At 42.2% G+C, this 24,432-nt stretch overlaps 1 protein-coding gene across 1 annotated transcript in view; it reads right to left on the bottom strand.

Moving 5' to 3' along the window:
* The window catches only part of LOC107120193 (collagen alpha-1(XXIII) chain-like), a gene marked incomplete at its 3' end in the record, with an annotated part of 65,054 nt that overhangs the window by 24,834 nt on the left and 15,788 nt on the right, over window positions 1–24,432 (bottom strand). The window contains exons 5-16 of the mRNA XM_015422840.1: window positions 23,011–23,127; window positions 22,506–22,541; window positions 17,969–18,013; window positions 17,555–17,617; window positions 17,400–17,462; window positions 16,963–17,025; window positions 16,809–16,871; window positions 7,750–7,794; window positions 5,741–5,818; window positions 4,820–4,843; window positions 3,873–3,926; window positions 2,944–2,988 (exon numbers count right to left, since the gene is read on the bottom strand). Coding sequence (XP_015278326.1) covers window positions 2,944–2,988; window positions 3,873–3,926; window positions 4,820–4,843; window positions 5,741–5,818; window positions 7,750–7,794; window positions 16,809–16,871; window positions 16,963–17,025; window positions 17,400–17,462; window positions 17,555–17,617; window positions 17,969–18,013; window positions 22,506–22,541; window positions 23,011–23,127 — 696 coding nt within the window. The remainder of the gene's footprint in view (window positions 1–2,943; window positions 2,989–3,872; window positions 3,927–4,819; window positions 4,844–5,740; window positions 5,819–7,749; window positions 7,795–16,808; window positions 16,872–16,962; window positions 17,026–17,399; window positions 17,463–17,554; window positions 17,618–17,968; window positions 18,014–22,505; window positions 22,542–23,010; window positions 23,128–24,432) is intronic.

The following is a 24,432-nucleotide window of genomic DNA, read 5'->3' as shown; positions in this document are numbered from 1 at the left end:
CAGGAATGTTCTGGGACTGGAATGACAGGGCCCAGAGTGGAATGACAGCCCCTGAGGGTAGCAGATGTGTCCTGGGACTGGAATGACAGCCCTTGGGGGGAACAGATGTGTCCTGGGACTGGAATCACAGGCCCCAGAGTGGAATGACAGCCCTTGGGAGTAGCAGGAGTCTTCTAAGAGTGGAAAGACAGGCCCCAAGGTGGAATGACGGCCCTTGGGGGTAGCAAGAGAGTTCCGGGATGGGAGTGACAGGCTGCAGAGTGGAATGAAAGCCCAGAGGTGTAGGAGATGTGTCCTGGGACTGGAATGACAGGCCCCAGAGTGGAATGACAGCCCCTGGGGGTAGCAGGAGTGTTCTGAGACTGGAATGACCGACATCGGGGAGGGAAAGAAAGGCATTTAAGCCCAATAGCTGACTGGCGGCCCAGGCTGTGTTAGGTTTAAATAGGACGTTTTTCAATATATAAAATGAACCCGAAAAAACCCAGATAATTACGGCTTTTTTGGGTTCAGGTATACCAACAGGGTGTTTTTGGGGTATTTTTTTGGCTTGGCTATAGCTGAATGCATACCCCTGGTCCCAGAACACTCCTGCTACCCCCAGGGTCTGTCATTCCGCTCTGGGGCCTGTCATTCCAGTCCCAGGACACATCTGTTCCCCCCAAGGGCTGTCATTCCACTGTGGGGCCTGCCTTTCCAGTCCCAGAACACTGCTGCTACCCTCAGGGGCTGTCATTCCACTCTGTGGCCTGTTATTCCAGTCTCAGGACACATCTCCTACACCCCTGGACTGTTATTCCACTCTGCGGCCTGTCACTCCCATCCCAGAACTCTCCTGCTACTCCCAGGAGCCGTCATTCCACTCTGGAGCCTGTCATTCCAGTCCAAGAACACTACTGCTACCCCCAGGGGCTGTCATTCCACCCTGGGGCCTGTGATTCCAGTCCCAGGACAAATCTGCTACCCCCAGTGGCTGTCATTCCACTCTTGGGCCTGTGATTCCAGTCCCCAGACACATCTGCTACCCCCAGAAGCTATCATTCCACTGTGGGGCCTGTCATTCCAGTCCCAGAGTAGTGTATTTGAGACCAGAGACCTTAATGGAAAATCCATTCCGCATTTGCTTTGCCACTCTTCTTGAGTGTTCCCTCTAAGCTGTGGAGTCTTGTGAGCAAAAACTCTACTTTGTGAGCGACTAGCATTAAAGTTGTGAGCGAGTGCTCTGTCTACTGCATAAATTAGTTTGCTCTGGAGCCCTCCTTCGTGAGCTAAGGCAAAAATGTGTGAGCCGGAGGCTAAAAAACTGTGAGCTAGCTCACCCTAACTCAGCTTAGAGGGAACACTGTTCCTGTCTCCCATTATTTCCAATAGGCCTTCAAGTCTCTCCCATTGTTTCCAATGGACAATCCTGTCCTTCTTTTTAGTACAGCCCTCCAATGGCACCTTTAAGACCAAGGTTTATTCAGGTATAAGCTCTCCCTCCTCTGTGAGGGCAGATCTGCGTGTTCCCCCCCCCCCAGCTAGCAATCCAAAAAAGTCCACTGGTACCTTCAAGACCAAGGTTTATTTGGGTACAAGCTCTCCCTCCTCTGTGAGGGCAGATCTGTGCGTTCTCCCCCCCCCATAGCTAGCAATCCATAACAGTCCAATGGCACCTTTAAGACCAAGGTTTATTCAGGTACAAGCTCTCCGTCCTCTGCGAGGGCAGATGTGTGTTCCCCCCCCAATAGCTAGCAATCCAAAACAGTCCAGTGAAGCCTGAGCGGCGGGGGTTGCCTTCTGACACACTTCTGGTGATATCAGGGTGTGTGGCATATGCAAATAAGTTATGCTAATGAGCTCCTGCACCTCTTTTTCTACAAAATGACCCCTGCCTATATTGTTTGCATCAGCATACCTGAAAGACTACCTACTGCCTTATGAACCTACCCCATCACTGCAGCCATCTTTGGAAGGCCTGCTTCGGGTGCCCCCGCCTTCTGAAATTAGGCAGGTGGCAATCTGGGAGAGGGCCTTCTCAGTAGGGGCACTAAAACACTGGAACTCCCCTTGGCAGATTTGCTTGTCCCCTTCTGTTACTGTCTTCCACCAACAGGTGGAGACTTTTCTGTTTCATCCAGCATTTCTTCAGTGATGTCCCCACCTTCCTACCCTATGTATTAATTGTTGTTTTTATGCTTTTATATGTACATTTTAGCTAGGCTTTATTTGTTTTAATGATGTGTTTTGGTTTGGTTTTAATGGTTTTTAAGATGTGTTTTATTATGTATATTGTTAATGTGTTAGCCATCTTGATGGCCCTGATGAGGGTCAGTGTTCCCTCTAAGCTGAGTTAGTGTGAGCTAGGTCACCGTTTTTTAGCCTCCGGCTCACACATTTTTGTCTCAGCTCAGGAAGGAGGGCTCCAGAGCAAACTAATTGATGCAGCAGCCAAATCTCCCGCTCACAACTTTAATGCCAATAGCTCACAAAGTAGCATTTTTGCTCACAGGGCTCCATAGCTTAGAGGAAACATTGATGAGGGTAGAAAGGTGGGGTATAAACTGTGTAAACAAACAAATAAATAATAAATAATAATTTAATTCTCTGTGAATTAGTTCCAGTGGCCTAGGTACTCTTATTCAGCAAGTACCCATAAATGTGGAAACTTCTACAATGGGAGACAAGTTTGTATTTAGATTCAGAATATTCATGTGAACATGGTAAGATACAAATTTTGCTACATAAATTCAAAATGCCTGATGGAATAACTAGATAACAAGTGTTATATAAAAGACAACAGAGGAAGAGAGAAGACGAGCTGAAGAAAATATTTGCAAAATTATTAATGTGTCCATACTTGATATTAAAAATGAAATGATTTACACTACTTTAGTAATTCCCTAGAAATTCTTTCCTGTTATAAAACTTCATCCACATTATTTAATATTAAAATAAATATACCTTCTCACCATCAACCCCAGGTGGACCAGGCAACCCAAGCTCCCCCTAAGGGAAAATATAAAGAATAGATTAGGATGATAAGTAAACCCAGAATCAGCCCCCCAAAATAACATTGCCTCAAAGAACTGTCCATTCTTCTTGCGTTAAACATCTGTCATCACCAATAGTTTAAACTACATAAACAGCGTAGGGGATTTTAACAGAAATGCAACTTGCCAGTGCAATCGTACACAAAGTTACACCATTCTAGGTCCATTAAAGGTAATGGGTGTGGAAGGGCATAAATAACTCTTGTTTGGGACTGCCTATTAATGAATCAATCAGAATTTGTGTTGTTCCACAGAGAATACTCTGAACTTCTACAAATATAATAGCACATTACAGTATTCATTCCTAACTGAAAATGAGACAAAATGACATGAAGTTCTACCTTTAAATTCATAGCACATTACAATATTCATTCCTAACTGAAAATTAGACTAAATGACATGAAGTTCTACCTTTAAATTCTGACCAAGGGTGTGCCAGGAAATACAAAAACACAAAAAGATAAAATTTGCTAGACTTGAGTACTCATGCTTCTTCAGCATAAATCATGGCATCTTTGTAACAATCACTACGGACTTCTAGAGTTATGAGGACTGCTTGTAAACTATAAGTACCTAACTGAGAAAACCCAGTTCATACTACCTAAGAAGTTACAATGAGAAACAAGACGTATTAATGGCTGCAGTATTTAAGAATCTAATAACTTGCTTCTTGTTAATCTTTGAAACTTGATATTCACTACCCACAACTCTGATCTCCATACTTCTTCAAAAGCAAATACCATTAACAAAAAAATTGCATATGAACTAACTGCAGTGCCGTCACATACAGTAGACGGTACAGAGCAATATGCATTTTGTGTAAAGGGAACAAAATCCAACCTTTGGTCCTGGGGAACCTTGAGGACCCGGTGGCCCTTGAGGACCTGGTGGCCCCTAGAACAAAGGAAAATAAGTTATCTATGCATTGTTGTTTAAAAGCTAGATTAAATTTCTGAAATAACAATGCATCATCTCATCTTCTAATGATCAAACAGTAAAGTTTTTAAGACAGCGACAATGCTACTTGGGGTGTTGGATGGGTGGGGGAGCAGGGACTATTAGGTGCTAAGAAGCAATAAAATAATCCCAGCTAAACAATGCAGAAAAGCAGCCAGGATCTCTATAACCCCCTCCAGCCTTCTCCACCTGTCTTTGGGGAAGCTGTCAGAACTTGTGCCAATCAGAACCTGGCTTACTTGGCTATTTTTCACATGATGAACTGAGTGTGTAGCCAGGATCTAATTGTTAAAAAAAAAACCTCATGATTTGCAAACCAAGAATAATGCAGGTGCAAATAATTCAATCCCACCCCCAAGCCCCAAACTGAAAGTGTATGGCTACTCTCTCCCATAACATACATTCAAGGCACTGCAAAGAGAGAACACCCCTTTGTAGCTCCATTATCCCAAGGTAACAGCAATGGGCATAATCTATCTCTTACTGATTTCAGTGGAAGAGTTAAGCATGTGCTCAAATTATGCCCAATGAGTTTATACAGAAAACAAATTATTGCAGCATCAATTTTGAGATTTAATAAGCCAGAGGAACTGTACAAAAAAAGCAAATAAAACATTCGTGGTTTCATCATCAGTATGCTTGACATACATCAATCACGTGGGGCAAGGGGATACAGGCTCAGGGATTATCAGTCACTATTTCATTAATACAAACCAAATGTTTGGCAAAACTTTCTAAAGATCTCACATACAAAAATTCAAAGCACCCAACTGCATGCTAGGCCATTCTGACAAACCAATTCAAGCAGGCATCTGGCATACAGCAATTACCGTCAATTTGAGTTTCCCTGCAGCCTGTTATAAAACAATTAGGGTGGTTTTCATTTGCATCTGGAACTGAATATTTATGCTGCTCAACTGTTTTGACATTAGCTAAAATGGGAAGATTAAAACATGATCTTTTCTCAATAGAAAAAGAATACCATTTAGACAATTGTATCTGCAGAGAATGTGGTTAAATGTCTCCTCACCCATACTGCTATCAATTTCTTGACAGTCTTCATTCATAGACTGAAGTTGCAAATTGTTAGAGAACAACTACCTGATAATTCATTTGTGAGTCACTTGGAGGAGCTGTTTGTCCACATAACACACATCGTAGTGTAAAAAATACAGGCAGCCATAACTGAACCATACCTGATTCTCCCTTGAAAGGTTCTCCAGATGTCCCTGAACTTGCCTGCAGTTGTTCCAGCAGCTGTCTGCAGCTGCTGCTAGAGACAGTTTGGCTGTCAGTACGATGAACAGTGAAGGGTTTTGTTATTGCTGTTGTTCACTAGTTTTCACTCATATGGAACCAACATAGGGATCAAGATATGGAGACATAGCACCAGAAGAACAACTGCACTAGTCTGGTACAGACAGTACAGAAAACACCACATCTGAACCTCACTTCATTACAGAACCACCAGGTATCATTTCCTCCTGTACTGCTATTCTGTCTCCATCTTTCTTGTTTCAAGGTCCTTTGCCACTGATTCTCCTTCACTGCTGACAAGCAGCCTTCCTCACTAGCTGTATGACTGTCACAAAAATATCAGTGTGCAGGTGCAGTTCCTTTTCATACATGCAAATGGATTCTTTGGACCCCGAACAAACAACAAACCCCCCCCAAGTTGGCTGTATACAAATCGTGGTCGATCAATTCACTCTATCAGAAGTGGCACTATTACATTATAGCACAGAAGTTACCTTGAGAGCTTCCAAGATTCTGCCATCATAGTCAATTACTACAGTATCACCCTGTTCTCCTTTCATGCCTGGAGGGCCCTGTTAAATTAAAAGGGGGGGGGAAGCAAAGAAAAGTAATTAATAATACTGAGGTGAAGACAAAATGTACTGTTTTTCATATGCTTTTAAAAAGCCAAATTAATTCTACCAATCAAATTATTATTATTATCCATTGGAGGAAGAGCCATGCAACATCTACACTGCTATAGACAAGTCTCACTGAAGTCATTGGATCTATACCAAGACACAGAACAAAGTTTGAGTCTAACGGCATCTTTAAGACCAATAGTTTCCTTCAAGGTATGAGCTTTTGTGTGCACACACACTTCTTCAGATACACTGAAATGGAAGTTAACGGTCCACACATATAAGGCAGAGGCTGAAGAGCAAATCGGCATACAACATAATGAAACGTTTTAACAGATGCAAACAGGAATAATAAGCTGTTTATAAGGTTATCATTGTTTGGATTTAATTCCGGGGGGAAACAGTGAGGCAAATAAATATGTCAAAATTGGCAATAGATGTCTAAATGTATCCTTTTTGTCTGAGGAACTGTGCGTGCACACGAAAGCTCATACCTTGATCTAAACTTTGTTGGTCTTAAAGGGGCCCCACTGGACTCAAACTTTGTTCCACTGCTTCAGACCAACACGGCTGCCCACCCGGATCTATATCACGATATGAGATTTTAGAGCTGCTCCTTTACTATGAAAGGATTCTCGGTGTCCAAACATTTGAAAGATAATGACTAGTCACACAAAGTGTCATTAAGGATTCTCAACAGCCTGTCAAATAGCCATCACTAGCAGTGTCCCCTCTAAGCTGAGTTAGTGTGAGCTAGCTCACAGTTTTTTAGCCTCCAGCTCACACATTTTTTTTAAAGAGAATTTTATTAGGATATATTAATAAGTCAAACATACATCACTTTACCAGCTGTCATATATCCTTTTCTTCTAACTACTCACCCCTTCTGGCTTCCCACAGTGCTCCAACCTCCAGCCCACATCTTATATTCCCCTTTTTCCTCCCTTACTCGTTAATCGAATTCTACAGGTAACATATCTTTTATCTATTGTTCTTATACATTTAAGCTTAATCTAAATATCATTCTTTCTTTTTTTTCAATAGTTACCAAAGCAAGATAAGTTGTTTCTTACATTCCAATATTTCTCTAAGTATTCCTTAAAGTCTTTCCAATCTGCAAAAAATTCTTCTGCTTCCAGGTTCTTAAGCTTTCTTGTCATTTTATCCATTTCAACCATGAAAAGTAACTTTTTTATCCAATCCCAAATTTCGGGAGTTCTTTCAACACATTTTTGTCTTAGCTCAGGAAGGATGGCTCCAGAGCAAACTAATTTATGTAGCAGCCAAATCACTCACTCACAACTTTAATGCCAGTAGCACACAAAGTAGAATTTTTGCTCACAAGACTTCACAGTTTAGAGGGAGTATTGATCACTAGTATACATCCCTGCCATGACCTCGATAGCCTAGGCTAGTCTGATCTCGTCAGACCTTGGAAGCTATGTAGGGTTGGCCCTGGTTAGTATTTGGAAGGGAGACCACATAGGAAGTCCAGGATCACTATGCTGAGGAAGGCAACAGCAAACCACCTCGGAACGTCCCTTGCCTTGAAAACCCTACAGGGTTGCCGTATCAGTTGTGACTCGACAGCACTTCCCACCACCACCACCACCACTATCCATCCCCAACTATATGTCTTCAAACAAAAGTCAAAGAAGACCGATTCCCATGAAATAATTTTCTGCTGAATATTTATATGGCTGTCAGTTGAGCTGGTCTGACAGCAAATGTTCAAAGATTTATCTAATGCAATCTACTGCTGTCTTCCCTGTATAATAAAGCATACATTTTTCTCAGCACCATCCTAATGACATAAAACTAATAAAGTTCCTTAAGGACTGAGTATATACTTCAGTGAGTTAAAGGATGAAAAAAATCCATACCCTTGGCCCAATGTGTCCATCTGCTCCCCTTTCACCAGGTTCCCCCTGAAAGCAAGCAATGTTTATTAATTCAACAACAGTAATATCAATATGCAATGTGACTTCAGGAGCACTACACAAGCAGCAGCAGCTTATAAAGATTTAAAACAATTTAGCGACGTCAGCCAAATCCGATACAAGGCACTAAAACCTCCTGCAGACAGTTGGGACCCTTCTAACATTACAAACACTACATTGCTAAAAAGCCAAGCCACTTTTCAATAACTATAAAATTAACATGGCAAATATTAAAAACAAACACACACCCCCCCAACTAACAATCCAACATCTGGCACATCAGCATTACAAATCATGATTTTCATCACATTTTGGAAGGAGAACACTTGAGGACTTTCTCATGCACAAAAAAGCCATGATACATCAAAGAGTGATGTATGGTTGGATGCAAATTCCATGAAGCACAGACTAATAATAAAAGAGTAGCAAATTGGTTAAATTGGCTTTGCATAAACAAAGCTATCTCCCCCCTTTTTGCTATAATTATCTTATTTCTAGGCTAAGGCTCATGAACAATTATGGAACCAGTGCTAAAAAGTTGCATCTTAGTGTGAAGATAGATGTGAAATTCAATGAGTGTTCACAGCTGGATCTTCCTGTCTTCATAACAGAAGTCACCAACAAGCACACCAATGAACTGAATATTGCTTCAGGGTATCTTCCTGTTGACCTGCTGTGATCTCCACCTTCTCTTTCACTGAGGAAAATTAACAAAGCATACCATAGGCTGTTTGCTTGAGTCAAGAAGGCTTGAAAAACTGTTCAGTTTGCTGGCATATTAATCTGTCAATTTAATTATGAAGGTGGACTCATGGTGCAATCCATGGATGTGCTGAGATTTCACTGTCTATATTGCATATAATATATAAAGACATTAATGTAGAGCTGGAAATGCATCATTCGTAATCCCTTCTCAAAAAGGACATTGAAGAAGAGTTTGATTTAATGTATTTATTTATACATATTCCTAATCTCTGCAAGTATGGGGAACCTATCAAGATGGTCCACCTCTGTTGGCTACTGGATCCAAAAGACTCCCAGGATATCCTCAGGAAACCATTAGCTGACTGTCAAGCAGTTAACATGTTTGCGTATAAAACTGTAGAAATAAAGTGACCTCTGATATTCTGAGAAGTTACTGGAAATTAAATGTGAGGGTCAACAAGTGGCAAGCAACTCAAACGAAGTCTAATCAAACAGACCTCAAATGTCCAGATCAGGAGATGTGATGGTACCCCTTTACTCTGCTCTGGTTAGACCTCACCTAGAGTATTCAGTTTTGGGCACCACAATTTAATAAGGATATAAACAAGCTGGAACATGTCCAGAGGAGAGCAACGAAGATGGTGAGGGGTCTGGAGACCAAGTCCTATGCGGAAAAGTTGAAGGAGCTGGGTATGCTTAGCCTGGAGAGGAGACGACTGAGAGGTGATACTTGAAGGGCTGTCATCTAGAGGATGGTGTGGAGTTGTTTTCTGTTGCCCCAGAAGGTCATACCAGAACCAACAGGTTGAAATTAAATCAGAAGAGTTTTCGGCAAAACATTAGGAAGAACGTCCTGACAGTTAGAGTGGTTCCTCAGTGGAACAGGCTTCCTCGGGAAGTGGTGGGCTCTCCTCCTTTGGAGGTTTTTAAACAGAGGATAGATGGCCATCTGACGGCAATGCAGATTTTGTGAATTTAGGCAGATCATGAGAGGGAGGGCAGGACTGGTTGCCTCAGTGCTTAGTTCTTGTGGCCCTTTTTTACACACCCAGGGAAATGCTGATTGCTACTTTGGGGTCAGGAAGCAATCCTGGAGATTTTTTGTCATCTCCTGGGTGAGGAACAGTGGTCATTGCGGATGTGGAGGGGGAGGTATTTGTGAATTTCCTGCATTGTGCAGGGGGTTGGACTAGATGACCCTAGAGGTCCCTTCCAACTCTATAATTCTATGATTCTATTTGAAGGGTTATTCTTCCATCTATTCTGTAGTGGTTTTGGAAGAAGTCTTACTTCACCATCAATACAGTCTTTGAAATAGTTTCAGAGTTCACCTATTCTTTGGTTGGAGTTCTAGAATATTCCAAGGCTGCTTCTGTGCAGAATCCACAGAATCTGTGCATGACTCCACAGAGCCCATAAAGAAGGCCGGTTAGACTGCTACAATGGCTGCCCTTAACAAGTACCCAGAAATTTCAAATGGTTCAGAATGCTGCCATCTGACTGTTGGGGTGTGAACATATTACACCTTTATTCCATGAACTGCACTGCTTACTTAAATATTTACAGACATAACTTAAGATGCTGTTTTTGTCCAAGGTACATGAAAAACACCTACTTCTTTATGAATCTTCTCACTCTCTGTGATCTGCCAATGAGGCCATCTCAGGTAGAAGTAAGACTGTCAAGATGACAATCTTCTTAATAGTTGCCCTAATGTTGTGGAACTCGCTGCTACATGGAGTCTGCTTGTCCCTCCTTAGTTCCTCATAGGAGCAGGTTATGACTAGGGATGTGTACTCGGTTCATTCGGGCCCCTTTCGGGCTGCTGTGGGCCGATTCAGGTTCTCTGATCTGAATCGGCTTGCTGCCGAATTGCCACACAGAAACCCCAAAAAGATCAATGGGGGAGGGGGCAGATTCAGCCAATTGCTACATGCATGGGGTAACCTGTTTAGGTGCCCATAGAATTGAGCCCACTGGTCCAATTGCTTTGGGACATGGGGGTTCATTTGGGGAGAGGCTCCCGAAGCTACCCTGAAAATTTGGAGTCTCTCCCTCAACCCCCCCCCAGCCACTAACAGCACCATGGGGAAAAAGAAACTTTCTCCCCACCATAGAGAACAATGGAGGGGATGGGGGCAACCTGTTTTGGGGCCCGTAGAATTGGACCCCCTGTCCAATGTTCTTGAAACTTGGTGGGTATCTTGGGGAGAGGCTCCAGCAGCTACCCTCAAACCCTCTTCCCTCCAGCCCCCAGAATATACCCAACGTTTTCGCCATTTACTTCAATGGCCCATAGGATATAATGGGGCTGAAATTGACATTTGGCTGGCCAAAAGACTCCCAAATCAGCTTCTACTGACGAAACTGACATGCGGGAGTCTTACTGCCAGCTAAAATTGATTCTGCATGATTCGTCGGAATCCGAATTGGCCGAATTTTTTTTCCCCGCCCCTAATTATGACTATATTTTTTATTTGAACATTTAATATTAGATTGTGAGATGTGAACCATTTTTATGTTGCTTATCCTTGTGCTGCTTCTCTTGATTTTATGATGCTTTATGATTTCATGGTTTAATTGTTTTTAATATTTGTTGTGATCTGAACAAAGGTATACAGGTCTTGTAAAATAATATGAGTAAACACATAAAACATTTATACACTGCTGTTCTGTGCATTCAAAACAGTCTGAAAATAAAATTAAATAAAATTAATCCTATATATAATTGCCCTACGTATTGGCACTTTCTGGCTCTCCCATTGGTTGTGCTGTGTGCTCCACCAGCCATTGGCTAGTCAACCGCCACTCAAGAGTACTCATGTGCCATTGGCTGAGTGCTGGGTCCTCTCTTCTTCCCCGCCCACTGCCAGCTTGGCCACTTCGCTGACAGAATAAACTGCCAAAACAGCTGTCTCTCCTGCTTGTCTCCTCCATGGCTGGCTGGCTACTGGCGTGGGCCAGCAGCTGTCAAGCCATTCAACCTCCTGCTGTGTGGCTGACTTTCCCCTAGGGTTGCCAGTCTCCAGGTGGGACCTGGAGATCTCCTGCTGTTACAATTGATCTCCAGATGACAGATATCAGTTCCCCTGGAGAAAATGGCCCTATGGCGTTATACCCTGCTGAGTCCTTCCCCTCCCCAAACGCTGCCCTCAAAAGGATCCACACCCCAAATCTCCAGGTATTTCCCTACTCAGAGCTGGCAACCCTACTTTCCACTCAGTGCCTGTTGCTAGGCAACCAAGCTTGGTTCTGTCAGTAAAAGACCCTTTCCATGCCTATTTTGGCCTTTGGGAGAAAACTCATTGGGGCCAGTCTTGACTAGGGTTGCCAGTTCCAGGTTGAGAAATTCCTGAAGATTTTGTGGCAGAGTCGATGGAAGCCAGAGTTTAGGGAGGGGAGTGGCCTCAGCTGAACAGAATGCCATAGAGGCCACCCTCCAAAGTAGTTATTTTCTCCAGTGGGAGACAGAGATCTGCTGTCTGGAGTTCAGTTGTGATACCAGGCAACACCAAAGCAGTGTGGCGTAGCAGTTAGCACTTCAGAGTAGGGTCTGCCAGACCCAGGTTCTTGCTGTGGAAGCTGAGTTGGTGATTTCAGACCAGTCACAGACTTTCAGCCTAACCTACCTCACATGGTTGTTGTGCAGATCAAAAGGGGGAGAGGAGAATGATGTAAGCTGCTTTTGTCCCCATTACAGAGAAAGACTGTACTTTTCCTCCTGTGGAACCATTGTTGCCAGTCTCCAAGTGAGGGCTGGAGATCACTCAGAATTACAACTGCTCTTCAGGTGGCAGAGATCAGTTCCCCTGGTGGACTCTCTGTCAGTATACCTTGCTGAGGTCGCCACAGCAAATTGACACTGAGAGCTCAAGGTGGGGCACTCTCCCTGAGCCTCTTTCTAGAGCTCGTTGTATTTATTTCCACAACGGGCCTTATTCCTAGCAAATGTATAAAACAGCAGCAAAATACAAATCCAAAAACAAATTCAAAGTTTAAGCAAGATTAATATCCTCTGAAAAAGTGAAGTTTTTCATCCTTTCCAGAAAGTTAAAAAAAGAACATTTTTCAAAACAGTTTCTAGAAGATTCTGCAATGAGTATCCAGTAAATGTCATGGTGTTGGATGACACTGTCCTTACCTGGCTCAGGAGCACAGTTGGCAAGGCATGCTGCCCTGGTCTTATGCGGCACTGTGATCTTTCCTTGGGAATGTTTAGAGTTGCCAACCTACAGGTGGGGCCTGGAGATCCCCAGAATTACAACTGATCTCCAGCTATCAGTTCCCCTGGTGAAAATGGCTGCTTTGGAAGGTGTACTCCGTGACATTATACCCCACTGAAGTCCCTCCCCTCCCTAAACCCTGATCTCCCCAGGCTCTAGCCACAAATCTCCAGAAATTTTCCAACATAGAGTTGGCAACCCTAAATTATCTCAAACCTTTGTACTAGTTTCTTAATTGAGTATTATGCTCGAGTGTATTGCTGTGAAATCACAAAGATTAAACTCTTAAAACACACCTAAAATACATTTTGGGGATTAGTGATAGGTGGTAAAAGGGGAAGGATTCAGAACTGCTTTGTCAGTTCCATTCAAGCCAGAGATGTTGCTACTGAACTATATTGCTATGACTCCTAAGAAATTTAGAGTTATTACATTGAGTCTAGTAACTGCTGCAAGGTTAACTTTTCCTAGGTATGGGATATCAGTTTGAAGCCAGTCCAGCTGTGGTTTCAGAAAACCAAGGATTTCTAGACTTTGATTAGACTTATTGCTTATCAGTATAACGACACTGTGAAACTAGATTCTAACCTAAAAGCTGTATACCCATGGCTGGGCCCATTTTGTAGGTTTTCGCTCCCCCAATCCCTTATGAGGAAATTATATGGATTAAGCTGCCTGCACATTTAATGAAAGAAGTTCAAGGGAAGCTCCTAAGCAGGAATCTTACTATTCTTACTATTGGTGAGTACGATACCTACCTGTGGCCCCGGAAGTCCATCTATGCCTTTCTCCCCTTTTGGCCCAACATTTTTTTGTTCCCCTATACCAGTTAAAAGATGTTTAAGATCAAAGAACATTTATAAACAGGGATTTTACTACTTTCAGAAATGCAAAGTACTAACAAGAAGAATCTTTTGAAGAAGAAACTACAGTTTTAGAAAGTGAAGTGAAAACTGAACTAAAAGCAATTAGGAGAAGCAAATCAACAGGAGTAGATGGAAAATCAATAGAGCTATTCCAAGCCACAGAAACTGAGTCCATCAAACTGTTAACAAGATTGTCCCAACAAATATGGAAAGCAAAACAATGGATCACATACTTAAAACACTCAATTTACATTCCAGTTCCAAAAAAAGGAGACTTCAAAGACTGCAGCAACTATTGGACCATCCCATTAATTTCTCACACAAGTAAAGTGATGCTCAACATCTTACAAAAAAGACTGTTACCATATATGGAATGAGAAATGCCAGATGCTCAAGCTAGATTCAGAAAAGGAAGAGGCACTAGAGAAATTTACGTTGCAAATTTACGCTGGTTACTGGAGTATATGAGAGAATTTCAGAAGAAAATCAGCTTGTGTTTCATAGATTACAGCTTAGTTAGAATTTTTTTTGGTATGTAACCAGCATAAATCAGTTAAAAACATAGTTGGATACCATACTCTAGGTACACAGCCGTTAAATTGGAAATAATTAGATAAAAACTTTAAAAATACAAGTATTTTAAAAAAGAACAGAATTCAAAAGATAAGAAGTTTACAGCAATGCTTCTGATTATGTGGATCATGAAAAGCTATGGTTGGTTTTAAAAGAAATGAGTGTGCCACTGCATCTGATTATTTTGATGTACAACCTGTACTCCATACAAGAGGCTACTGTTAGGACAGAATATGGAGAAACAGAATGGTTTCCAACTGGCAAAGGGGTTAGACAAGGATGTATTTTATCTCCTTATCCCTTCTTAATTGAGTATCATAAGGGAAGCTGAATTAGATTTAGATGAAGGTGAAGTGGAAATTGGTGGAAGGAACATTAACAATTTGAGATATGCAGATGACACCACATTACTGGTAGAAGATGGTGAAGACTTGAAACTATTGGGATATTTGGTTAATATAGCAGAGTTTGGCCAGTCATAGAAGCGTGATATTGAGTGCAGTAAATAAATCTCTCAAGAATTACATTGGGAAAAAGATACATTTATATTATTCTTGTAGATCCAGTTCACATTCAGGGTGCAGTGAAAAAAAGAGAAAGAAGCCTAATCTAAAGAGTACATTCCCTATCACAAATGGCCACCTTGACTGGCATCATGTGTGTGGGAGTATGAGGGCATTGTTATCTACAGGAGGGACCTGCAGAGACATGTGTCTCCATGGAAGGCCATATGAGGTGTGTGTATGTGTGAGAGAGAGAAAGACAGAGAGAGAGAGAGAGAAAAGAGAGGAGAGCAGCTCTCAGGTTAAGAGAAAGAGAGGCATTTCATTCAAGAAGATAACACCTGTACACACTTAGAGTAATGTAATGTCCCACAATGTCCTTGCATGCTGAGTTGCTCACTCCAACACTCCCTCTTGACTCTGTATGCTGCCAAGGTTTACAGTGTTCAGGTTCTTCTGCAGGCCTTGGTATTTTGTCTCTTGGTAGCGGTTTGGTAAATATGTCTGCAGTCATTTTCTCAGTGGGACAGTAGCGTCACTTGACAACTTGCCTGAGAGGGCAACAATTTCTTGTTTATGACTTGCCCAACTTATAGCACCACCCACATAGAAAAATACATAACTGCTAGTGGATCTTAGGTCTGATCTTTCTCCAGTCCAGTCTGCATCAGCATTTCCCAATACAGTGGAATTGTTAGGTGCTGGCAGTCTCAGTTTAAAGTGTGCAGCATCCTTTAAGTACCTCATCACCCTTTTAACTGCAGTCCAATCCTTTATGGTGGGTGTGCTAACCCTTCTGGATAATGTACTTACAGCTGTTGCAATGTCAGGTCATCTTGTCATCACTAAGTATAGAAGCTTGCCTACGGCAGCTCTGTAGTTATGGTTGTCTGGCGGTGGTTCATCAGAGGGAAGAGGGGTCGGATGGCAGCTCCCAGGTTAAGACAAAGAGAGGCATCTCAATCAAGGAGATCACACCTATACACACTTAGGGTGATGTAGCATCCCCCAATTTCCTTGCATACTGAGTTGCTCACTCCAACAGAAATGACTACTGATGAAGGTGAGAGCAGAAGGTGGCAAAGCAGGATTACAACTGAACATCAAGAAGACAAAAGTAATGATTACTGTGAGGTTACAGAACTTTAAAGCTGATGAAGAAATTGAAATTGCTAAAGATGTTCTATTCCTTGGCTCCATCATCAACCAAAAGGGAGACCGCATCCAAGAAATCACTAGGAGCCTGAGACTGGGAAGGGCAGCCTTAAAAGAGTTAGAAAAGATCCTTAAGTGTATGGATTTATTTCTGGCGACCAAGATCAAATTAATTCATGGTGCTGGAGAAGACTCTTGAGAGTCCCTTGGACTGCAAGGAGATCAAATCAGTCAATCCTAAAGGAAATCAACCCTGACTGTCCCCTGGAAGGCCAGATACTGAAGCTGAAGCTCAAATACTTTGGCCACCAAATGAGAAGGAAGCACTCACTGGAGAAGACCCTGATACTGGGAATGACTGAAGGTCAAAGAAGAAGGGGATGGCAAAGGATGAGATGTTTAGACAGTGTTATCGATGCAATGAACATGAAATTAAGCAAACTCCAGAGGACGGCGGAAGACAGGACGGCCTGACATGATGTGGTCCATGGGGTCAGACTCAACTGTGCAATGGAACAACAAAAATTCCCTATTACTACGTATGGGTGTGAAAACTGGACAATGAAGAAAGCTGATAGGAAGAAAGTTTATTCTTTTGAAATGTGGGGTTGGAGGAGAGTTTTATGGATACCATGGATTGCCCCAAAAGACAAATAAGTGGGTTCTAGATCAAATCAAGTCTGAACTCTTGCCTAAAGGTAAAATGACTAAACTGAGGCTACGTACTTATGAGAAGACAAGAGGCACTGGAAAAAGCAATAATGCTAGAAGAAGTTGAAGGCAACAGGAAAAGAGGAAGACCCAACATGAGATGGACTGACTCTATAAAGGAAGCCATGGCCCTCAGTTTGCAAGACCTGAGCAAGGCTGTTAATGATAGGACGTTTTGGAGGACATTGAATTCATAGGTTGGAGGTGACCTGATGGCACTTAACTAACACACACACACACATTGTACTCGTAAGTACAATACCTACCTGTGGCCCTGGAAGCCCATCTATGCCTCTCTCTCCCTTTGGGCCAATACTTCCTTGCTCTCCCTGTAGCGAAAGAAGTTTAATGAAAGAAGTTCAAGGAAAGTTCCTAAGCAGGGGTTGTACTGCTGTTAGTACTGCTGAGTATGATACCTACCTGTGGCCCTGGAAGCCCATCTATGCCTTTCTCCCCCTTTGGCCCAACACTTCCTTGTTCTCCCTATAGCAGTTAAAAGAAGTTTAATGAAAGACGTTCAACGAACGTTCCTAAGCAGGGATTTTACAATACCTACTTGTGGTCCTGGATGCCCATCTATGCCTCTCTCCCCCTTTGGGCCAATACTTACTTGTTCTCCCTGTAGTGAAAGAATTATAATGAAAGAAGTTCAAGGAAAGTTCCTAAGCAGGATTTTAGTACTGCTGAGCGTAATACCTACCTGTGACCCTGGAAGCCCATATTTGCCTTTCTCTCCCTTTGGGCCAATAGTTCCTTGTTCTCCCTGTAGCAGTTGGAAAAGGTTCAAGGAAAGAGGTGCAAGGAGTTTCTTTGGCAGCACTTCTACTTCTCTTAATATCGGTCTGCAAGATACTTACCGGTGGTCCTGGAAGGCCATCTATGCCTTTCTCTCCCTTTGGGCCAATACTTCCTTGTTCTCCCTGTAGCAGTTGGAAAAGGTTCAGGAAAGAGGTTCAAGAAAAACTTGCAGTTTCTTTTGCTGTTCAAAATATTGTGTTCCATGAATGCTTACCCGTAGCCCTGGGAGCCCATCTGTACCTTTTTCTCCATTTGGCCCAACACTTCCTTGTTCTCCCTGAAAGTAACACGAATTACAATGAAACTCAGTCTCTTAAGTCCTTAAAAAAGCTACCTTTTTATTGAAGCAGTCCCGACTAGTTTTTAATTGCTGTAAATAATCAGTTCTAGATTATCAGTACTGCTTCATGACTCTCAATCACCAAATGTATTTAGATTCTCAACTGAACACTATAAGTATGTCACGGTTCCATGGGGATCTTCTTATTTGTGTTTTCTGAACTGTATCCTATTAAACATTTGTCTTTCATTCACTGACAGAAACATTGCATTGATTCTGCTTTAGTGCTTTGCACTATGTCAAAAAACAACAATTAAAAATCAAATAAGGCACAGAAGTGAAGTTTACCTTTAGCCCTTGAATCCCTGGTTCTCCTGGGATTCCAGCATCACCCTGATGAAACAGAACATACATTGGTGACACTGAAATACAAAAGTGCATTATATTTGCTGAGGTCAAGGGTGAGAGCTCAGCTAGGCACTCTGCAAGCCTGGCACCGCCCAAAAAGTCAAACTGGCCCTAAGTCAGAATTTGGGGCAGACTTCTTTGGAGGTTTTCAAACAGAGGCTAGATGGCCATCTGACAGCAATGCTGATTCTGTGAAATTAGGCAGATCATGAGAGGGAGGGCTGGAAGGATTGCCTCAGTACTTAGTTCTCGTGGCCCTTTCTTACGTGCCCAGGGAAATGATGATCACCATGTTGGGGTCAGAAAGCAATTTTTCTCCAGGCCAATTTGACTGGAGATCCTGGAGGTTTTTTCCGTCATCTTCTGGGTGTGGAACAGCAGTGAGTGTGTGTGTGTGTGGGGGGGGAGGTAGTTGTGAATTTCTGGCATTGTGCAGGGGGTTGGTCTAGATGACCTTGGAGATCCCTTCCAACTCTATGATTCTATAGTTCTACAATTTTTTTATTATTAAAATGAGATCTAGTCAGTTAGCTCAGTGCCACTTTGTTTACAATGTACCTACATCAAGGAGGTGTTGCTCCTTTTCAATGGAATGTAATAAAGTTTAATATGTTTATGAAATCTTGTAGCCATATGTTGTGTTTGGTTATGACTGAGTAGTATGCATTAGTCATAAAGTGCCTTCCATCTCGGCCACAAATACTTGGTAGCCTTTATAAGGTCCATTAAGGCAGCAAGATCTTTAACTCGCTAACACAGCTCAAAAAAACACACATGCATCTGTATACACTCAGCTGCCTTGAGGAAATATGGCACTGACGTTCACTACTTGGAGGGCCATGTCATATGCCAGCAACCCATTCCATGTGGAACAGCCCTGGGGACACGTGAAGAAGGATAAATGTTTCATCCAGTATATCCATGGATATAATCAGTGGTTTGTAGCGATGACTCATGTGAGAATGGCTGTTGAATTTTTATTTTTTTGCTGTAGTCTTGCAAATGGCTGCTGGGAAATGGGGGTCATAACTAGCAGTGTTCCAGCTTGGACATTGCTTACTTCATGGAGACAGACCTCAAAAAGGTGCTACACAAATATGAGTATTTATTGGCTTCCTATGTCATCGTAAGCAGGAAGCCACAGCCCTCAGTTTGCAAGCCCTGAGCAAGGCTGTTAACAGTAGGATGTTTTGGAGGTCACTGATTCATAGGGTTCCCATAAGTCAGGATAAATGATGACACACACAAGCCCATTGACTTCAAATGGTGTAACTCTGCTCAGGATGGCACTGCTAAGCTTTCAAAGTTGCTGTGCCTTGTACCTGATGCATTTCAGTTGAATTGTTTTCGTTTCTCTAAGAAAGAGCACATGTGTACATGAAACATTTCAAGCAAACATCATAGCAATTTGATGCTTAACTACTTTTTTGTGGCCTGCACACATTCCCATTTAACAAACACAAATGCTGTGATCCTTCTATCTCAACAAAGAGGTGAAAGAATCATGGGAATTGGGTTGTTCTTCATTCAAATATAGATGCTGTACGTAGGGATGGGCACAAACCTAAAAATTCTGGTTTAGGCTGGTTCCCAAACTGAAGCAAGCCAAAAATGGCCCGAACCGGCCAGTTTAGTTCCCCATTTCTACTGGCCATGGAGAAGGGGGGGGGAATTGCCTGGGAAGGGTTTAATGCCTGGCAGCCATTTAGCCCACCTGTTTCATCTCCCCACACTTTGAAGTGGGGGAGTAAAATGGACGGGTTTAATAGCTGGCTGTCATATAAACCTAACAACTGATGGGCAGAATGGTTGACAGTTGGTTTTGCTTCCCCCCGCTTCCAAGTGAAACCCACTGGTGAAATAGCTTTCAGCCATTTCAGCCTAACAGCGGGGCAGGTGTGCCCATCTGCTGATAGGCTGAAATGGCTGGCAGCCATTTAAACCTAACAGGTCAGCTGCAGACCCACGCTGCTCAGCTGTTAGGTTTAAATGGCTTGAAAAGCTGAACTGAACTGGGCAAAAGTCTGGTAATGTTCAGGGAAGGCACCTTCCCTGAACATTGGTTTGGGGACTCCTAACCAGGCCACGTTTGTGTTGAATTTTGGCTCGTGAACCAGCTTGTGCCCACCCCTAGCTGTATGCCACATGGACATAGTGGGAGTTACATGAATGCCTGCTTCCTTTTTGTATATATAAATAGCACTTCCAGTTTATAGGCTGTGTGAATTTGTAATTTGTAATATATAATGTAATATAGAAAACAATCATATTTTCTTAACATTCACGACTATTCTAATGTGGGAGGAAACATTACAAATTGCCATTTTTAGTGTATCTTATGAATGCAGTGATGCTTGTAAAAATCGCCACATTTTAAACTTTTGTAGGACTTTATGTCACATTACTTTTTTGAGGGAGTAATTTCACATTTTTTAAAATGAAACAATTTTTGCCATGTCATATTAATACTTATACTGCATTAAGTGGCTCTGGAATACTGTATCTAGTCTTTCCAGTATGAAGCATGATTTAACTGATCCAACTAATTTAAGCCAGTCTGAGAGTCCACCATACTTAGAAGTCACCCACGTTATTAATTATACAAAACCTTTATGTCCTGACACATTTTCAATCAATATATAATATAAAGAACACAGTCACTGAATGGATAACTATGAGTTGCAAAACTGGAGAACAGCTACTGTTTTCACAAACAAAAAGCCTCAGGAGACATATCAAACATCAATTAAATTGGTGCCCCACACAATAAGTGGTGCCAGAACCATTTCTCTGTGGTGTGATCCCTCACCACTAGGGAGTGCAGTACAGACTGATTTAGTTAAAACTCCTAGGTTCATCCATGTTGTAGGTTCAAACAGTTTTCTAATGAGCTGGAATTCCACCATGGACAAGAGGCTCCCGTGCTTCTCTCTCTCTTCTCTCTCTGTTTGTGTGTGTGTGTGTCCCTTTTCACATTACCTTTCTAACCCGGATGTTATCCGTCACTGGTCCACTTCCGAGTGAAGCGATACAGGGACAGCGGTTTCACACAGCAAATTTCCTTCCTTTAATGAGCTGTCTCTGAAGCAATCTGGCCATTTCAAACAACACTGCTTTCTTTCCACTCCCGTTTTCACCCCCCCCCCACAATTTCCTTGTCCTTTTAAAAAAAGGTTCTAATGTGAGCGCTAAAATGCTAAACAAATGTAGCACATCAGTGTAATAGTGGCACCATAGAGATGCCTGGACTCTCAGCCTCATTTGCAATCCCCCTCCCCAAGTCCCTGATTGCAGTTAAGCAATGCAAAGAGGAGGAGACAATCCACTTTATCCCAAGGTGCAGCTCTCCCCAATGGTGCGTTCCCATGCGGCGTGAAAGCTGCACCTGTTGAATCGCTGTCTGCCTGGGAACCCGTTAAAGGAAGGGAAAAGGGGAGAAAGAGAAACTAGTATCCTTCCTTCTATCAGATCTCTGCCCTCATTATCACCATTGCAGTGGCGAGGTTTCTCTCTATTGTTATGAGGGTTTGAGAATATAAGGTGAAAGCTCTGGTGGGACAACTGTTGTTGTATATTTAAAATCTGTGGTTCCTATGTTGTTTCCTCTTTTTCAATCTATGCCAATAAAAGTTTTGACTGACTGAAAAAGTCAGATAGGCCCAGGTCCAATGTCCCAAAAAGATATGGCATTCATATTACCAGGGCTAGTTTTGGGCAGGAACGCACAGGAACGGAGTTCCAGCTGGCTTCAGACTTGACCACACCCACTACAGCCAAAACCTCTGCATGTGTGGCTACAGAGGGAAGGCCTGGAGAGTGGACCCCCGTGCCTTCCCCAGCCTGTCCAAGGGTCGACTTGCCTGGGCTCCCAGGCAAGCCAAAGGAAGGCATGGGGTGTGTGGCCTAATATGCCAATAAGCTGTGCTGTCAGGGGTGTGGCCTATTATGCTAATGAGTTCCTGCTGGGCTTTTTCTACAAAAAAAGCCCTGCATTTTACCACTGACATTGTTATGGGGAAATGTAGAATCGTATCATTAAGAATACACGTTAAGTTATACCAAATTAAAAATGTTTGAAACATGGAGCAATACAGGATAGAGGAGAACATGGAAGAGCTTTGAGAAAAGAGACTCACCTTTTAACGACAGATAATCTGATAGCGCAGTGTAGAAAGCTGGCTCATCAAAGCAGACTAGGCTAACTGTTTCAGCATTCTGCACAATGTTCTAAGTCCAACAACTGTTGTCCAGTTTTTAAACTTAGCGTACATATTGGTATTGTACTTTGTCGTAGGGATTAACAAATTAAACCAGAGGCAACAGAAACAACAGTTATTATAAGCAGGCGGGACACAGAGCAAAAACAAAGCAGAAATGGTGCACACACAACTGAGCTAGACTAGGCAATCATCCCATGCTTAGTACATGAAAATGAATTCATTAGGGCTAGATTTAATATCAAGGACTGTTTACTGACCTTGATACCTGCTTCTCCAGCTTCTCCTTTCTCACCCTAGAAAAAGACAAATTCAATTATTTAATCATGGACAAAGAAGGAGTTTCGAAAATCCATTTTCCAAAACAAACCTAAAACTCAACGGAGATGAATAGAAGCTTTAAGAAGGGAACTGTAACAATGTTATGGTGACTGTGGATGTAGATTAGTGTTATTCATTAACTAACTCTAATATATGAAGCTACTGATCTCTAGGCTTTGTATACTTGGACTTATAGTTAGTACTAACACAGGTGGGCTACCAGCACTACCTTCACCTTGATCTCCTAGAACAAACTTAGATGAGACACCCCAACTCAATCATCTTTGTTCAGTAGTTAATGACCATTAATCTGCCATTCTTCCAGTTAAAAAAAAGAGCACTCTGGTGATTATTTGCTGAAATGCATCATGAGGAGAATACTTCCCCTACCAACACATGCATATTAGTTTACAACAGCTCCTTTTGCTATTAACTGCTCCTTACAGGGAGGCCTTGGGGTCCCCTTGGGCCATCTTTTCCTGTGTCTCCAGGAGGCCCTCTTGCACCTGGCTGTCCAGGAGGACCTGGTGGGCCAGCAACGCCATCTTTACCTTGATCCCCCTGTAAGAAGTTTAGACAAAACATCATATTGTAAAAAATGAAGTCACCGATGATAAGCTGTAGCTGCAAACACTCTGTTCAGCACAATGAAGGAAATACCAGGAGATATGGCAAGGGAACTGGTGTGTTTTGAGGATCACAATAAAAGATTTAGGTTGCAAATTGACCCATGTTTATGTAGTAAAAATCTCACTAAGTACACGTTTTCATTATTCTGGACTTAATTATCTGACAACAAACATGGCTGTTAACATTTTTAACTCATCAGTGCCCAATCTGTATATATGCATGCTACAGAGAGGTAAGGCACAGTATAATCTTCTGATATTGTCCAGAAAAACTGGACTGTAGTGCTCTAGGTCCACAAAAGTCACCACAGGTCAGTGAAAAGTCTTCCCTCTTTCAATGAGAAACAGGAAAAAGAAATGCAGAAGGACTCGGGTTTCTTTAAAATTCCACAGCACTACTATGAGAAAGCATGGAACAGAACTACTGTCCAAATTATATCTCTATGGCATTTAAATTTATAGAATTTTCGATCCACACATAATCCTGCTATCTAGATTCAAGGGAAACAGGGATGGTAATACAGAATCAATTCAATGAATAGGAAAAGTTCAACATTTGTAAAAACTGGATACTTTATCTTAATACATTTAGTGAATTTTCAAATATGCAAACATGCTGAGCCTCAATAAGCACATTAGTTCATTTTAACATGGATATCTCAGTGAATTCTGGCATCTGTAAGACCCATTTATTTGTTGTATTAATATCCTGCCTTTCTTAAGACCATGTACTTAGGGTTCCCAAGTGATTTGGCACTGATGAAACTGAGACCTACTTATAGATTTAGGAAGGTTGCTGCTCATGTGTCTTCATCCCTATTTAAACCCTGTAAGGGCAAGACATAGTGACCCGCTGAAATATTAACAAAATTTTAATGCAACGTATGTAGAAAATACAAAGCAATGTCTTTAATGAAATGGGGCTAGATGTTATACCAGGAATACATGTATGATTGAATTGCTAGCATACATCTCATACCATGCTCACAGTAGGTTACTTTCAAAATCCAGAGAAATTACAGAAGAATCAAGACAACTGTAATGACAGACTCCTATTGAGTACACTCATGGGGATGGATCCTATGTAAGGACCATGAAAGGATCACTGATCGTCCCAGCTTTCCCCTCTCCCCAGAGCCATTTCTGATCCCAGGAAAGTTTGTTCCTGGGGACCTGTGACCTGTGTGGAGTAACAGCCAAAAGGCACTTGCTGCAGTAGGGAGAGCGGAGGTGATGA

This window comes from Gekko japonicus, unplaced genomic scaffold (genome assembly GCF_001447785.1).
Source record: "Gekko japonicus isolate JY-2015 unplaced genomic scaffold, Gekko_japonicus_V1.1 scaffold4651, whole genome shotgun sequence".
NCBI lineage: Eukaryota > Metazoa > Chordata > Lepidosauria > Squamata > Gekkonidae > Gekko > Gekko japonicus.
This window is presented reverse-complemented; position numbering and strand designations above follow the sequence as displayed.